The 18,148-nt window shown below is 44.1% G+C and overlaps 1 protein-coding gene across 5 annotated transcripts in view; it reads left to right on the forward strand.

Annotated features, from left to right (window-relative positions):
- TENM4 (teneurin transmembrane protein 4) overlaps window positions 1-18,148 on the forward strand; it is a 760,950-nt gene that overhangs the window by 607,916 nt on the left and 134,886 nt on the right. For all 5 annotated transcript variants that reach the window (XM_019530413.1, XM_019530416.1, XM_019530415.1 and 2 more), the window contains one exon: window positions 6,721-6,906. In XM_019530413.1, coding sequence (XP_019385958.1) covers window positions 6,721-6,906 — 186 coding nt within the window. The remainder of the gene's footprint in view (window positions 1-6,720; window positions 6,907-18,148) is intronic.

Raw genomic sequence — 18,148 nt, forward strand, 5'->3', positions numbered from 1 at the left:
GGTGTTTTAGAGGAGCTCTTATTATTGCTTCCTGAAGAATCTGTGTTGCTATAGTGGAGCCACCTTCCAGTATATGTAGTGCTGTTGTAATACTTCCCTCATGAGACCCTGATGCCCCATGAATAATTGGCATCAGGCTTACATTTTCAGGCCCCAGATTTTCTTCAGTTTTTACCATAATTGATTGCATCTGTCAATCATTCCTTTCATTCTCCATTTTTTTTCTCATCAGATAGAAAAGTTCACTATGAAGCACTTTCCTTCCCTCTTTTCCAGAACCAACAGGACTGATCTTCTTGCATATGCACCATGAACACTTAACTAGTGAAAAATCCCATAGTATGTCTGTGCTCGTATTCGCTGTAATTTTGTTGTGCCTATGGGGCACCTTGTAGACCAAGCTTCTTGCAAAGCATTTAAAGGTCAATATTGCCAATATTACCAGCTTTGTCATGCTGTTCTTTATATTCATACCTGGTCAATTCACTTCATCCACTTTTATCTAGTCTGTGCCTAGACGGACATCCTATTTTCTGGACTTACAACTTGTTGTAGCAGTGCTGTAGCACCAAGGAATCATGGCAGTGTAGCAAGACCCCATTTTGATAAGTATTATTGAATCATACAACATACCCTGTCTTCAAGATGTGGTAGCCAGCATGATAGAAAAGGTGCTTGTTTGAAATTCTCATCAGGAGATGGGCATCATAGGTGGCTGGAGACCAAAGTCAACCTCTTGATGCTGAGAGACTCTAGGTAAGGTGGGCATAGACTGTACAGAGCCTTGAAAAAGATGATGAGTAGCTCATGATCAATGAGTTTTTGCACCCTGGCACAAGAAATAGCTATGATCCTGTTGGAATGAGACCGTGGCTCAATGACAAAGTTGGGCAGTGCCTAGAAGCCCTGTGGGCAACTCTCACTAAGTTTATAAGAGATTATAAAACTCCTCCTCACACCTCATTATAAGCACTGCTGTACTTTGGGTATAGTCTACCCCAAAGTGTGCCCATCCAACCAGCTCCAAGTGTACATGGAAAGAAAAAACTAAAGGGCATAAAACAAAATCCTCCCAAATAAATTTGGCTTCCACTAATCAGCTGCTAAGTGCCCTGTAGTGAGGTGAGAGAGGGTATGTTAGGGAGACAGACAGGATTGGCACCTGCTGCACTAAATACAGGTCCAGGTAGGATCAAGGGTACATAGTACCCCACTGCTGTGTCTTGGTTCTCTCTGTGGGTGCTGCTCCACTTCAGAGGAGACTCTGTTTTGCTTCTGACACTGAGCCATGTTATCAGAGTCAGTGACCACCTTTGTTTGGTTTTATTATTCTCTACCATAGGGAAGGGACTTGATGGACATTAGAAATGGCTCTATTTCCCCCTGTGAGGTGCATGGACTGCTCTCTTCCTTTGAAGCCAGTAGCGTCTCCATTCATGCATCCAGCCTCAAAACATGGCCTGAGGTTCAGAAGCAACCCCTGCCCCCATTTTGACCAGAAGTGCCTTCGCTTTCCAAGGGTCTGTGGGCAGCACTGAGAGCAAAGAAAGAAAATGAAACCATATTGAAAGGGCATGAGAAAGAACACAATGCACCTAGGAATGGGATCAGGAATGACTCTGCTATTCATGCAAACAGCAAAGAGATTAAAGATGAAAGGAAATATTTAGCCACCTTTTGGGAACAGCTGGTATGAAAATATTTAGCAAGCAGGGCTTTTATGCCCAAGCAAAGTGCCCTAGCTAAGCTTAATAGGCAGCAGCAGCATAAAGCAGCATTAATCAGAATCTGTGGATACTGTAATAAGAGAATTAAATGTTTTTCTTCTCCTCATTCTCTGACCCGCTCAAATGTGAGCTAATCATGTTCTTTAATTTTAACAACAGCATTGGGAAATTCATGTCCCCCCCAAAAAAAACCCAACAATGCAGCTTGCATTCGAATGCTATCATTTGGACCAAATGGTAACGTAATGATTCACCTGCCGTCATCAACAAATCAGCCTCAGCTGTCTCATCCTGCCTGAAAAGCCCTGCATTTGAAAAAAAAAAAACAAACCCAAAACCCTGAATCCAAATCCCTTCTGATTATTTCTTTGAGTGCCACCATAAAAATAAAGGCTACTCTGAGTATTTAATCATCCATTAGAAACCTGTGAGTATTTCAGAGGGCCATGTTATAAAAGGGGCATGCTCTGTGCTGTAAGGCTATTTAAATTGTACTGCTCACATCTATTTTTGAGCTGGCTGTTAAATGGAAGATTTAGATGGGAGAATTCCTGGCTCTCTTTGTCAAGAATAATTACACTACGTGTTAGTGAGACTGTCTTAAGCGTTTTGCTTCACAAGTGCTTTTCACAGCAGAGATTTGTTAATATGGCTCCTTGGGATTTAGAAGGCAATATACCTAGGACAAAATTCTCAGCTGGGAAAATACATCTGAAGTCAATCCCATCTCAGAATCGGGACCCTCAGTGTTAGATCTTAGCTGCAAGCTCATCAGCTTGAAGGTTGTAAGCGCCTCACCCTTGCTGTACTGCTCCGTGGGAAGGGATCTTTGCAAGATGCAAGGGAGAACCTAGGAAGGGCCGACTTGGAGAAAGAGGGTTCTGGTTATGGAAAAGACTGAAAAAGGGCTGGCTGAGATCATTTAGCCTGTTCCCCACCGTGCCTGACATTGCATAATTGGTCTCTACGATGTGCATTTTCCAGCTGAAATTAAAATATTCCCATGGGCTTCCAACCCTCTTCATAGACAACGTACTCAACAGAGAGGTTTCGCTGTCAGAAGGGTTATAGCTCCCTATCTTTCATCGAACTTTGTCTCTTTCTTATTGTCATTCTATTATCCTAGTTTCACACTCTTAAGTAATCCCTGAGCAACTTCTGAAAATGGACTCAAAATAGCTTCCTTTGTCTTCCCTCACAGGTGACACAGTGCATACAGCACTCTGACCTGCTCAAGTGTCCCTTTGCTCAGTCTCGTGGGCACGGGCAGAGGGTTGGTTCATCCTCAGGAGATATGGGTGCTCTTCCCTGATTTGTTTCAGAGGGCATTTATATACCTACCTTTTCATCCCACGATGCACCGGAGATCCAGCGGGTCAAAGCAGACTTGATTAATCGACTTGATCATTTGCGCTGCATGGGGGGTGCACCCGCTGAGATCGACCATGATCTCGGAAGGCACCAGTCGCCCATGCACATGATTAATAGCCGTCACTTTCTCAGCGCTGACTCGCATGTTGCTACTTATACGACTGCGTGTGCCACAGCACCGCGTACTTTTAAAAAAGCGCCCAGCGCTGTGGCACAAACATGTACAAATGCCCAGATTGCTTATGCGGGTGTCAGTGGGCAAGTAACTCAGCTTCTTTCCACCTCATTTCCCTTATTCTGTACAGAGAAAAAGCTATGCTGAGACTTGAGGCCTTGTCCAGTGCCTTATCTTCCAGGCTGTTCTTCTTCTCTAGGTCATCAGCAACACTTAAACATGATCAGCCTGTAGTAAGTAGAAGGGTTCAGTCTGCTGTCCCCAGAAGAGACTTCAGCAATGAAAGAAGTCACTCCTACACGAGGCTGGAGTAAGTCTTTACAAAGCCGGAGAGAGAATCAGCTAGGAGAGATGAATATAAAACTTTTTTCTTAGCCTGGACAGAAGTACCAGACTTTGCTTAGTCCTGCAGGATTCCTTTTCCTTCTCCATTTGAGGTTCGGTGCCATAAATCTAGCTGTTTGGGTTTTTTTGGCTATTTATGCTCTCCCAGACTTTTGCCTCCATGGTCAGCCAACTTTTTCCATACAGATTTACTCCTACAGTAGTTAACCGGCCCATCTAATGTGTCTGCAGAACATCCCTGTAGGCTTACACTCTCTTGCACAATTGCTTGCACAATTGCCTGGTGATGGCCAGAAAATAAGGATTACTGAGTTCTCTTCCCAGGTGCTCCACCGCCCCTTGTAGTCTTTCGACTGATCTGTGCCTCCTTTTCTTAGCGTGTGCCATGGTATGACTCCACTTATTTACTCCACCTTAGGATCAAACTGTTAATTCGAGATAAAACTAGTAAAATAATGCTTCAGTGTAAGTGTCTCAGGAGCCTATTTTCAAACGTGGCTTATGAATATACCACACTAAATATCTTTGTTGTCCCATGACATCCTGACCCCTGAGGGTCAGATTTTAAAGGTATTTAGATACCTACTGGCATTTGCAGAAACACTGCCTCGCTCCTCTGGCTTCAGTGTTTTGGAAAACCCTATTAGGTACCAATCTGTGTCCTGGGTTCCTGGTTGCCTTTGAAAATCTGGCCCAGAGTCAGTGTTGAAAATGGGACATATTCAAGCTCCTTGAGTTACTCAAGTACTTTTAAAAATGGTACTCCAATTTATAGCCAAAGGCCTGAACATGGAAAAGGCAATGTTACCCTTGTCTGTGCAGTCCCAAGAGTCTGGAGAATTGTAAGACATTCGACCAGAAATTATTACACAGCTCTGAGATGAAAAGTACTTGAGGAGTGAGGTATCTTTTATAGGCAGTAGCATAACAAGCAGTGGGCGACCGGCGCACCGGCCCCGGGTGCCCACTTACAGGAGACACAAAAATGGCAGTCACGGCTGTGACTGGGCCATCCATCAGTCAGCTTGGGCTCTGCCACCACCCCTTCCACTGCTGCTGCCCTTCATGAAGATCCTGATGGTTACACATTTTTCTACAAGTTTTAAACACCATTATGTATTACAGTACCCCTTGTTTGTAAAGAACTTCCAAGTCCTTGAATGAGGGAATCCATTTAAACACAATCGCACCAGTCTTGTGATTGGTGTCAGGGACATATAAAATCTTCCTCCCGAATCCAAATGAACGTACTAGCCCCCGCAAAAGAGGTGTTTAAAAGTCCTGTATGTCCAAAGTTTCCTGTTGCTGGCAGTATTAATTAGGAAAATGCTCAGGGCAACTTAGGTCAGCCTGAATTTCAGTCAGGTGTGATGTTAATACAGGCTGAGTCGTACTGAATTTTCTATGTGCAGTTAGTGACCTGAAGCAAATGTCTTATGTAAGACCAATCCTCTTCTCCTCCATGGATCACTAGGGCTAGATCCTACCCTTCCTATACTGAGATGCACAGATGGAAAAAACTGGAGCCATTTGGGCTTGCATGGTATGTGGCTGGCCCATGCTTCTGGGACAGAGCAAAGTGGCCAAGGGGAGCAGAAACCTTCCCTGCAGAACATGGTACTACACCTGCACACATGGGTATCACACACATCCTAGTCCTTACTAACCTTACTATATTCTGAGTGGTACTGGGAACTTAAATACCCCAAGCAAGTGTGCCATGTGGCAGACTACCCAGTGCACGAACCACTGAGGATTTCTCAGCTAGATTCCTGCCCACTTGTACTGAAAGGAGGAACCATCCTTCCTCCCCTCCCGTGTCCTCCCTTCCCACTCCTGAGTGGCACAGGGGACACAGTTCGTACATAATCAGAAGCCCCATGAAATAGGACCATCGGTAAAGGATCAGAGTGGCTGGATGGATTGAATCTGACTCAGATAGTCTGTACAAACAAACATGGGAGGAACAGAGGGAGGGAAAAGAGCGGTCAGTCTGAAATACGGTCAGGGTCTCCCCTGGATTGAGAGGGGAGAGTGCGATTAGGTTTGTATTGCACAGGTAGGAAGTAGGTAGTCAACTGATGAGTCTGGACTCTGGAGAAGCAGAAATAGATGTGTTTCACTTCTTCAGCTGTGTGCGACACCACTTGAGGGTTTGTTTTATTTTTTTCTTACAAGTCCATGTCCTGTGGTAATAGCAGAAACTGGGACTTTACTGTCAGTGCCATGGGCATACACTCTACTCCCACCCTTATTTTTCCAGACAGATAATAAAATAGGATAGAGGTAAAAATCTTGAAACTCCTCATGCAGGTTTATGAGCAGATTTTGAAGGACAACAAGTACCCTCAAATCCAGCTAAACGTGGTGAGAGCAGCGGGTACCACATCCCCAGGACATTCTCTTGCCAGGAAATGAGTGCCCATATAACCAAGCATCATCTATGCCCACTGGCTGCAGAGAGAGCTGAGGGCTCATTGCACCCCACAAAGTCCAAATTAGAAAGCTCCTCAAATAAATCCATAGCTGTGTACAAATGCCTGGAAGTGCATTATTAATTGGGGCAGGCAAAGAACAGAGCCTGAGCAAATCCCCACCCCCGGAGATAATCCAAATAAAAATGCTCTTTTATTAACTTTAACCAAAAAAGGGACAAGTTAATGAATCCCATCCCCAGAACCAGGGGTTCACGAGCCATAGACTGACTTTGCCAGCACTTAACTTTATCACCAGTGATTTATCTGTGCATTGTTTTTGCACTTAACCGGTTTTTAATTAAATGTGACTTTTGTTCTGTTGGTTGAAGAGCCTTCCCCTTTGGATTTGACCAGCACAAAAGCTCGAGGAGTGTGATAGAATTAGAAAGCAAACAGGAGGATCAATCGCAGCAGACCTCTGCAATGCATGTCCGTCTCTTTTTTTTTTTTTTTGTAATCTACTTATTAGATTCTTATTGTCAGAAAGGATTAGTGTTATGAGCTGCAGGAATTCCTTTCATTTGCCATAAGGAGAGGTAGTGAAGTGTGGCTGCTTTTCTTAAAAATAACATTCTGGCTTTCTCCCTCCCTTTCCCCCACCCTCCTCTTTTCTCCTCTCCCACAGAGATTTGTGCAGCGGACTGCGGAGGACATGGCATTTGTGTCGGAGGCACCTGCCGCTGCGAGGAGGGTTGGATGGGCACAGCCTGTGATCAGCGGGCGTGTCACCCACGCTGCAATGAGCATGGGACATGCCGGGACGGCAAGTGTGAATGCAGCCCAGGCTGGAACGGAGAGCACTGCACTATTGGTAGGGGGAAAAATACTTTTTAAAGAATAATTGACGACTGGGGAGGAGAAGGGGAGCATGCTTAATTGAATCTGTGTGACTTAGTGTAGCATGAGCACCTTTGTTCTTGGATTTCAAGTTCGGACATCATACATTTTCATGTGGGAACAAGGCAAAATGTCCTTTCATTTGGTGATGACACAGCCATATATATTTTTTATGATCAGAAGTGAAATATACCTCTCTAGAAAGTTTGATCTCACAGAGACAAGCCACCAGACCTCAGCTAGATGCTTTGAAAAACACCCCTCTGACTTTTGCAAAAGGTCTCCTCATCTGCCTTCGAGACTCCCGTCTGCTGTGTCAACAGCTCATTCAGAAACATGCAGCCTGTTTTAAATTTCCATTACCCTGATTCACTCCATTATTTGCACAGCTACTTTGGTTCCCAGCAAAAGAGGAGAATTGCATTCCGAAAACTTCTCGCGTGTTTTCAGAGCAGTCTCACTCAGTCTCTCTGTCTCTAGCCAGCTCACATCTCCTTCTCACACTGTGTTTGTGTTTCCAGTGCATCTGGCACTTACCTTAAGCTCTGAGCTGATGGCGTGCCTATTATTTACCAGGTGCCATCAGTAGGCTTATCATTATGCAAAATAGCACAGTTCCTGCCTTAAGGAATCTCCTGTCTCATTAAAGATCTGGTTCGAGTTTACATTTTCTCTTCATCCGAGTTAACTTTACTCCATGCTGTACTTTTATCTCTTTCTTGTCTTCTTCTATCACCCCTTCACCCACATGAGTCCTCTTCAGTGAAATACCCTACCCACCCAACAGAAACCAGATAACTACCAATAGCAGCCAGATCACATGGCAGTAAGCCTGATTGTGGTCTCAGATATGCCAGGATAGGTCTTGTTCAATTCAGATTTGGCCAATGACACCAGCCGCTTTAGATTTACACTGGTGCCGTTGAGTGCAAAATCTGGCCCTCTGCTTTTATTAATGTCCTTTAGAGTTCCTTTGTTTTGTCCCTGCATCGTTCTGACTATAACAGTGCCCAACAAGACAAACAAATCATGCCATATAAAACCTACTGCTGGTAATAAAACCAACCACCAATCATACCTGGGCATTGCTTTGCACTTGTATCTGTGTATGCTCAAATCAGCCATGCATGTAGCCAGGTACATCTGCGCACACAAAGCTAGTCAATAACTGAAGCCTGATCAAAATGCTTTAATTCCAGCATTCAGGTAACGTAATGAGCCCTGCCTGTGTCTCTGTTCTGGCTTATCATTTATTTATGCTAATATCACCGAACCACATTACGGTCCCGGCAAGCATCCCTAATGAAAACTGTCTGGCACTCAGCAACTCCCCCTAACACATTAGAAATTACATTCTGTTTTCTTTTCCAAGCACCTAACAGCTCTCAGTTTTTCCCATGAATCGGGGGCAAAAGTCCCTCCCTTTAAATGACTTAAAAATGAAAGGAAAGCAATCGTGTGTCAATTGAGGTGCTGCAGATTTTGTTTGTTTGTTTGTTTATTTAGCAATATTACTTGATAGTTTCATTAGTAGAACTTTGCTTACCAAACTCTGGAAATTTGGGTGATCGATAGGGACCAAGATTCATCACAGTGTATGAGGGAATATATCTACATGTAGGAAAACTTCCTGATTGCAGAAGGTGATTAATGCGGAGGCCATTCACACACCAGAGGACTCACTTCATAGAACGGTTACCATTTTATTAGTGCAAAGGCAAAGACAAAATGCCACTAATACAGCATTCAGTATTTCAATGCACAGCCCATAGACCTGAATTGTTTCAGAACAAGAGGTTTTCTCTTTCATGGTAATTAAAGTTACCACATTATTTGTGGCAGTCCTCCTTTTAAATACACGGTACCCACGTTATTACAGTAAAGGCAAACACCGCAATGCAGCAAGAAGCAAGCTTTTAATGACATCCACTATACTTCCCCACAGCCCTACACTCCCATCGCAGGGCTGTCTTGGTTTTAAGAATCATCCTTTATTTTCAGTGCCGAAATAATTCAGTTTCTTCTTCTCCCTCCTCCTCCTACGTGGTGGTTTAACAACAAACATGTACAGACTTATGCCTCTGAAGCTGTAAGCCATATTTCCTAAACGTATAGACTATAATGGAGATTTGACAAAGTCATAAATATCCGGGCAAATTGAATAATGTGTGAGGGAGTCATACGCAAGTAATATTGGCACAGATGAAAGGACATTGGCTTGGAATTACATTAAATGTGTGGTAAGCATTCCCCTTGTCCTTGTGTAATTTCCCTGCATGGCAACTTGTTCTGTTGAGAGTAACCCTTTATATGTCTGTGTCATTGTCAGCCTGCTTTAGCACTGACCAGCATAAAACCCCATTGCTGAAGTAATGCTTTAACAATATTGCCATGTGTGCAGGTAACATTGATAGCAATGGATGATACAAGTAAAGGAAGCTTCTCCTTCCATTTCCTGTTGAACACATACGAGAGTAAGAACTCCTTTTATTTCTCCTTTAAGGTCCTAGGAAGCCCTTTCTCATTATGCCGCACCACTCTGATCTCAGTGGATTAATTGTGTTTGCTCATACAAAGACTTACGATAGTGAGTACAGTAGCTCAATTCCTCACATTCTGAGATTTTCATTAACGTAACCTCAGTTAATTCCCAACCAGGAGATCGATGCAAAAGCTTGTGTTCCTCATCCTAATTCAGTCATTTTAGTGCATTCAGGCAAGAGAGGAGAACACAAGAGTTGATTATAGAACTGCGGGAGTCTTTGAACCCAGCAGAATGGGGAAATGTATTTACTCCAAATTCCTAAAATCAAGAACTAAGGTGCATACACAATGCAGCCCTCAGACAATGGAAGGTTAGAGAAGTAGAGAAGCACCTGTTTTTTTAAGAGGTCTCACTATTCATTAGCAGCCCTTAAAGACGACTTGGGTTTTTCAGGGGTTGACAGTGAATGGTGAGGACTAGTAAAAAGGGTTTTCTAAGGGAGCCCGTGTATTAAGGTGGAATTCCTCGTCCCTCCTATGACTTCTGAAGGGCAAAGTTGCAGCCTGGATTTCCAAGGGAGGCTTGTAAGTGGGCCACAGGGACTTGTGGTGGATGAGGCTGTGAATGCCACATCCATCCAAGCCTGGCCACAAGCTTTACATAAGGAGAATAAGCAATTGCATTCACCACTGACGAGTATCCACACTGCAGAATGTGAAGGATCCTGTCTCCTACCTCTGAGATGCAAGGGCAGGACTCCACCTGGCTGCTTGGGCTTTGTGAAGGGCATTCAGATTTCATCTGAGTCAGAGGCTCCCCTGAATTGCTTTCTACAAGCCAAAAAGCCTTAAGGCTTTGGTCCAGGTTGTGTATGATTGTACATACGTGCACATGCAGAGGAGAGGGGATAAAGTGCCTCCCTCTACGGAAATCAGCAGTAGTCACAGTCCTTGCAGGATGACAGTCGCAACACAGGGGCCAGGGACAGAAATTATGCATGAACCGGCGTAACTGATCAGAAACCAGTTCAAATCTGTAACACAACAGAAGTTCAGTGCACATAAAACACTTTCAAAATAGCCAAAACCGATTCAGGATAAACCTGGATGGATGTAGTATCAGACTTAACTGATTTAGGTTAAATCAGTTTACTGAACTTCTGCCCAGATCCCCTCCAGACTCAAGTTCACTCACAGGTCCCCAGCATCCCAGGATGCTTTGCAAACCTTCCCCTCCCTTGCAGCATGGGCCCTGGCCCAAGCTGTCTGTTCCAACTGAGCAGGCAGATGTGCTCTAGCACCCTCCAGCTTCTGGCCTGGGCCAGTGCAGGCATGTGGCTGCATTTCCAGAATCAGAAGTTGCTTATCAGTTCAATCTATGCAGGTTAGGCTAACCTGTGAAGATTGAATCAATTCAGCCTCAGGCATTTTGACTGTCTATACTTAGCCAAGATGCTAGTGCCAGAGGTAGATCTGCATACTCAGCCAGCAGAGATGGGCAGGGCCATATGTTCTACCCAATTGTGGCTAAACACACCTGACTGTTGCATGTCTGTCCAGAACATTAAGGGCCAGATTTTTAAAGCACTTTAGCCAGCTGAAATGGCAGGAGAGCACTTAGTGGGGGTTTCAAAAGCACCTTAGCTCCTTAGTTCCACTGATTTGAGAAGGAGTTAAACAGCTGGGTGCTTCTGAAAACCCAAGTGAGCAGCTGTCTGAATCTTTAAACACCTCAATACCTTTGATACTGCTCTGAGATACTCCAGCAGTGTGTTCCCCAGTAAGACCCAGACAGACAGCCATACCCCCTCTACACGTGGGCTGTTGCTTATGGCACAATCAGCTCCTTTTTGTCTTATTTAGATTAACTCTTGATTTTCAGCGGTCTGCCCTGTAGGATTGGTTTTCCTCTATGCTTTTGCGTAAATAATCACACATGCTCGAGACAGTCTGGGCTGCAATCGGCGCCTCTCAATTTCTGCTTGAGCGGCTGGAATCCAAACAAGATCCAGTTCAGTTGGATTCTGTTCTCTTTTCCCAAGTGCTCAAACATGTCAGTTGTGCCAATAAAATGCACTTCCCATTTTGGTAAGCAATAAAACAAGGAACCAGGGGCCTAGCGGTACACTGCCCAGGTCGTATTCCACCTATTAGGTACATAAATGGATGTAGGCACCTAAGTGCAACTCTATTCTGCCCTGGTTGAGTCCCTGGAAAATTGTTAAAGCAAAAGGTGGGCAGGTCATCATCTTGCTCACTGCTGTTTTGTGACTGAGTCTATAGGGGCAGATGATGGCGTGTAACACAAGGTGATACAGTCATGGGTTTTCAGGATTTGAGAAGGGTAGAAGAGAATTACACTTAAGTGCCTAAGTGCCCTTAACATGGCTCTTTAAGACCTGGCCCGGGACATTACATGTGACCTCCGCCTGGTTTCACAGCATCCATGGCTGAATGCAATGTGGCACCTTGTGTAGACCCAATCAGTCCAGCCAGCATCAGCCTCCAGACTCCACAACTCCAAGAAACTTTTCTTCATTGGGCTGAACACAGCTGGGCCCTGGATGACAGGGAGAGTCAGTTCTGACAGTGAAGACTAAATGCAGACACCAGGGTCAAGTGTGGACACTATCTTTATCCTTGTGATGCTAGCATAAACTCATATAATCTCCACTGGCTCATTACCTGAGGACTGCATTCTGGCCCTGTCTATACCTGTGCTGTCTCGCTTAGAGTCCAGTGACTTAACTGGTATTATACTTATTTTTTTGGGTGGACGACAGGACAGAATCAGGTTGCGTGCACATTACGGCGCCTCTTTTTCCTGCACTCCCTAATTTCATTCCACCTGCCCCCTCTCCACCTTTCCAAAGGCGTGCTCACAGGGCAGAGAATGGCCTTTTAAAACCCCAAAACAGAGGCCTGTGGGAATACTATGAACCCAGGAAGGAAGATGTGTGTGCAAATTCAGTAGTGTGGCATAAATAGCTGCAGACTGGATATTCTCATAAGAAGCCCTTCAAGCCGTTAGAATGAAAAGGCAGGATCTACAAATAAATGGCACAGTTGGCTGGACAACTCCCTCCATTTTTCGCCCCCTCTAGAAGCATTTCCACATTTTAAAGTTGCAACCACAAAGCGAAAGCTGGCAGAGGTTTTTGCACGCTCTGAAATGTTAAATCCAAATTGCCACTTCCTGGACTGGAGCAGCCACCCAGGCTTGTAGGAAAGCAGTGCTGCTTGTATTCAGTCCTTCTGTGTGGGAGTGATTTGTAAACCTCATTCCCTAGCTACAAAGCTGCCCGGTCAGGTCTAGCTCTGATTATGGAGGCCCTCTCAGCTCACTTACAAAAGTGGGCTTGTGCTTTCACTCACCCATTAGGCTCACAGGAGTCTAGACTCAAAGGAAAAAAGAAAGCTTCTGGGGGTTGTGACCCTCCACTTGGGTGGTCTCCGTGAACCGATCCATAAGGAGAAATTCCTTATTAGGACTCTCGTTTGCGAGTGAGCACGCGCGGAGCATAGGAGTAATGCCTGCACGGGAGGCATAACATTTTTACAGCGTTTACTTGACAACAGCCACGGGAGAAAAGTATTTGTGGGTGTGGAGACACAAGAGGGGAAAGCAGAAACATTCCCAAGGCTTCTTTTTTATATATATATGTAGAAAGCAACTGCTGTTAAGAAAAGGGAAATTAGGTTAGAGAGGAGATTTCTTTGCGCCCCGCCACTGACTCTTGGACAAATCCATTTGGTGATGGTTTTCAAAGGCACTCGCCTCCCGTTGACTTTCAAGGGAGAAATGGGCACCAGATGGCCCTCAATCCTCCAAAACCCCTCTGTGTATCATTAATCCTGCCACAGAAGGGCTACACTAAGGCTTAGCTACCTCACTGCTTCGCCACGAGGTTAATTTAGTATTTGTAAAGCGATTCAGTCCTGGACGAAAAGCTGCTACGTAAAGGCAATGTAGAGTGGTCCAGGGTAAAAGCCTTACTGCTTCCAAAAAGGCCACAGGGGACCAATGCTGCTTCATTAAGAAAAGGTAATATGATCAGGCAAAGTGGAAGATGTTCAGGATGGCTCTGTTTCTCCTCAAACAAAGGCAAATAGTGGCTGCATAGCAGAGGTGGGTTATTGCAAGTGGTCAGAGCCTTACCATGTCCTGCCATTTATATTTTTTTTACCTTCCTGTTTCTCTTGCTGATCGGATTGAGTCCTCGCAAGCAGACTAAATGGATGTTTGAACACAGCCTTCCTCAGTTCTGCGACTGCGGATAGCTGTGTTCCACCTTACCCTCCTTTCTTCTCTCCTTGTAATCAAAGTTTTTCTTTTAATACCACAGCAGACTTTCCTTTGCCTCTCTAGCACCTGCACTGTCTTGTAGCAAGCCGTAATGCACTTATTCAATCCTACCTTAAATGTCCTGTCTTTTATCTCCCAAGCTCACTATCTGGATAAGGTAGTGAAAGGTATGGTCTTCCTTCCTCTTTTTTCCTGTTGTTTTTGTGTTTAAAAACAAATGCACCATGAACATGCTGTCTTGAGGTTGCATCTTTCCTCATTGTTACAAAGCTCACCCTAACTGTCTGGAAGAGATGACTTTTCAGTCATTTCGGCAGGATACATCTCGCTGGAGCTTTGTCCTCTGCTGTGATCTTGTGTTAACATTGTATAAGTCTTCCCTTCCCTTCCCTCCACACCTTCTCTCCATGTCATCTCTCATCCCCACCCCACCCCACCCCACCCAGCCAGATAATGAAAGTCAGGAGGAAACAAAAATGTCTGTCCTGCGCAGCGATTGTTTTATAAATGTATGTGAGCCGTACAGTACAAGCAGGTGAGTGTGCTTTCGGTATGAAGTCTCTCTGTTTTGTTATTTACCTGATAAAGCTTCTCCAGTCTCCTTAAATGAAGGTATTTTCCATTATATGGGAGTGGTATGACCTTTCGCCCAAATTTTCCAGCATTGTGAATCGGCAAAGGTTCACTGATTTACACCCTGGGAAGATGTGGCCCCACGTGCCTATTCATGTTGGTCAACCAGTTCCCTCTTCCAGTGTGAATCAGAAGGAAACAGAGTTACTATATTATGAAGCTAGTGCAAGTTGCTTTCAGGCTACCTGCTTCAGTTGTTCCTGACTCTAAGCTGCAGTTCATGGTCTTATTTAACTTACGAAATTATCATCATAATGGCCAAAATTGACTTTTAATTAGAAATATTGACTGCAGTTCTGACATGCTCGGGAACTTCGTCGAAGTGCCGAGGCACTAAACATTTCCCGGAAAAGTATAACAAAGTGACAATAGATGTGATTGAGTAGGACATGAATGCCCTTCTAGGTGGCTGATTTGACACTAACAGCAACATGATGTTGACACTGTGCAGAACAACGTGTTTGCCATTTAAAAAAAAAAAGACATCAGCTCAAGGGAAGCAGTTTCTACCAGGAAGCTGAAACTTCTTTTAAGGTTATGAGCAATCAGAAATGGGAGCCATAGGAGGCTGGCGGAGAAGGACAAACAAGCCAAAATATTTTTCCAGTGAATGGTTAAAATAAACTGTCTATCTTGTTGCCTTTCAGGGTGTCACAAAAAATGTGGTTTTCCTGCCAACCATTTTTCGAGATGAATTTATAATATAGGCTCCCTCTGCAACTTTGGATGGTATTAGACTAGTTCAAATACAGCCGCAAGTAGGGAAAGATTGCAAAGATTGCAAGCGTCCAAAAATATTTTAATGATATGGAAGTGTCAAGGATTTTAACAATAATTACTCCTTTGATGAAAGAGGACCACGGCAATAAGCAGGGCATGTTCCTGAATCTCTGGCTTTAGACTGATTGACTGTTCTGTGGCAGTTAATTTTCTGTAATTGCGCAGGGTCAATGAAACATCCTTGACTTGCTTTAAATTAAAAAAAAATAAAAAGGGCTTCTTTGTAAGATCAAGGAACAGGGGAGCCCCTTTGTATATCGTTATGGAGTAACAGTGGTGGCATTCTTAAAAGAATATATAGGTCAGCACAAGGCAGTGTGATCAGACCCTCCTGCTAATGTTGTACATGTCAGTGCTTTACATTTCAAAAACTCTCAGGATTTCTTCCTTTCATCTCCACTTATATTGGAGACGATTGGATCAAATGGTAACAGATAAGCACTAAGGGGAAAGAGAAGACGAAAAATCATTTTGCAGAGCCTATGTCCTTGAGATTCAGGGGCCTGATGTAATGATTAGTGCCCCCTTCCCCCATCTCACTCTCCCAACATTTTTTTTTTTTTTAAATAAGCTTTCTGTAACTATGCCTTCTCATTCTGGGCAGCCTTCAAACTAGTCATCATGGTCAAGAAGAAAGGCACATTGTGCTTTTTAAATTTTTGCAGCAGATGAGGGGTTAAGTACCAGGCTACGAATAAACCACTCACTTGTCCTTTACACATTGCCTCCTTTGGAAAGATTAGGAATAAGTGAAACATTCAGCGTACAGGATTTTTGCTTGGTTAAATACGGGGTGTGCATTTCCAAAATGAAATTGCTCGTGCCATTTTGGCTTTCTTAATTATTAACATGTTTCTGGTTGAAACCTCTCCCTGGTAATCCTGGCTGGATGAGGGTCAGACTGATTTCCTGCAGGCTTTCCTACTGCATTAATATAAACCAGGAAGTCAGTCAAGACTTTAGACTAAGTCACTTCTTATTTCAGGCTGGAATGGCAAATTTCATAAGCAAACTCCAGCGTGGTTAAAATCAAGAAGCTATTCACTAACAAAAGTCCTCTTCATAGTTTCATAGTTGGTCGGGTCAGAAGGGACCTGAGCAGATCATCAAGTCCAACCCCCTGCCATGGCAGGAAAAAGTACTGGGGTCAAACGACCCCGGCAAAGTGTTCGTCTAGCCTCCTATTAAAGACCCCCAGGGTAGGAGCCAGCACCACTTCGCTTGGAAATAGAGGATCCTAGTCCTCTATTTTAGTAAGTTTGGCGTAAGCCTGACATTGGACCTTCCTGATTAACTAAACCCCTTTGTTGAAAATGTACAGTGATCTCCCTTACAAGTTAATTTAGTTTTGGAAGATTTTAGTGGCTTGAAAAGGGTTCCCTGTGTCTAAACTGCTATTGGAACCAGCAATATCACCCCCAAACGATTAATCTCTGATTATTAGCTGATAACTTGCAATTTATAGACTAACAAATTAAATCCTAGCAAAGCAAAGGTGCTGAGCCTGCTCATCTCCCATCAAAGTCAATAAGGACGGTGGGTGCTCAGGTTTTCTGAATACTGGATCATTTCTTTAGGTGCAGCTCAGTTACAGAGGTTCTCAAGTCTCTGCAGCACCCTTGCCTTGCTCACCCAAGTAGCATGCATCTACTTACATTATTAAGGTCCATAAAATGTAGCCATAGTAGGCTAAGAGTCATCTCCTTCAGTGCTTCTGTCACAGGTGACTTTGAAGTTGTTGTCCCTGCTGATCACAGGCAGTTGCAGGTTTTTTGTATCATGTTCATCCTGGCCCTCTGGACGCAGAGCTTTCCCCAGCACCCACTGGGATGCGCTGGGCTCATGGAGGAAAGACAAAGAAGAGGCTAAATGAATTCTCCTGGCACTGTTGGAGATCAGACCCAGGAAAGACTTATCCCTTAAGCCAAATTTTGAGTGGCAATGAGGCTTAACTTGAAAGTAGTCCCAGCTGGACTTAGCTTATAATTGGGACTAATTGGGGAAGGGGAGGAGGGGGCTTAATTGTTCAGATCATTAGCAGTTGATGATTCTGCCTACCAGTCTTAAAATGGCAGGGTAATCTCTTGCAAATTCTGGTGAACATCCCCTTCCACCATGATGTTCCCTTTTGCCTAGTTGAAACAAGTCTGTTTTTAATCCCCTGTTTCTCTGTGGCCAGCCTGAAGTCCTCACAAGGGGACAAAGTGGCCTCCCCTTCTTGTCTTAAAACCCTGTTTCTTTCTTAAAGCAGGACCTGAGAGTGTTTCAATTAAAAACTCACATGGGGCTTAGTCCTGCATTACCAGCTCAAATAACATTTAGTGGCAGCTGAAGAGATTTCTTTCTACAGTCCTGTTCACTTTTTTAATACCCCCAAATGTCCTTTATTAAAACCAGGCAGGCAAAAGAGACAATCAGCGGCACCGGCCATAAGAACACAGGGCCCAATAATCACAAGAAGCATGGATCTGGGGAGTGTTCAGCCTCTGCAGAATCCAGCCTTGCTGCTAACGCCCTGCATGGCCTTGCTGCTTTATTACATAGGCTTTGCCGGGCCGGGGAAAGGTTAACTTGCTTTGTCATTTCACAGCATACTTTCAAGCAAGCTGCTGTTATGGAATGCAAAATAGTGTCTGCACCCATAGTGGTCATAGCTGTGTCACAGACTTTAGAGCCACATAATAAATAGTATCTACCTGATCAAACAATTATGGTTATTTTTGGGGTCGACAAAACAGAGAACTCTTTCCTCCCTCACCATTCAAATGTTCAGTCTCCCCCTCAACCTCCTTAGAATAATGTATTCAGAACAGACAAAGTTCTGTCTTCCCACAGTGACAGCTTTTCACTATCTTAAAATGTCATGACTTTAATATCTGGGATATTATAGCTTTGCAAGGCTAGGAAGAGGTAAAGAATAATTCTTAGCTTGCTAGTGGGACTTGCTTCTAGACCTGGAAGACCCCTGTACATTATACATTGGACTACTGGCATTACTTGAGCTCCCTTTTCT

Source organism: Crocodylus porosus, unplaced genomic scaffold (genome assembly GCF_001723895.1).
Source record: "Crocodylus porosus isolate Cpor-Errol unplaced genomic scaffold, CroPor_comp1, whole genome shotgun sequence".
NCBI classification, from domain to species: domain Eukaryota; kingdom Metazoa; phylum Chordata; order Crocodylia; family Crocodylidae; genus Crocodylus; species Crocodylus porosus.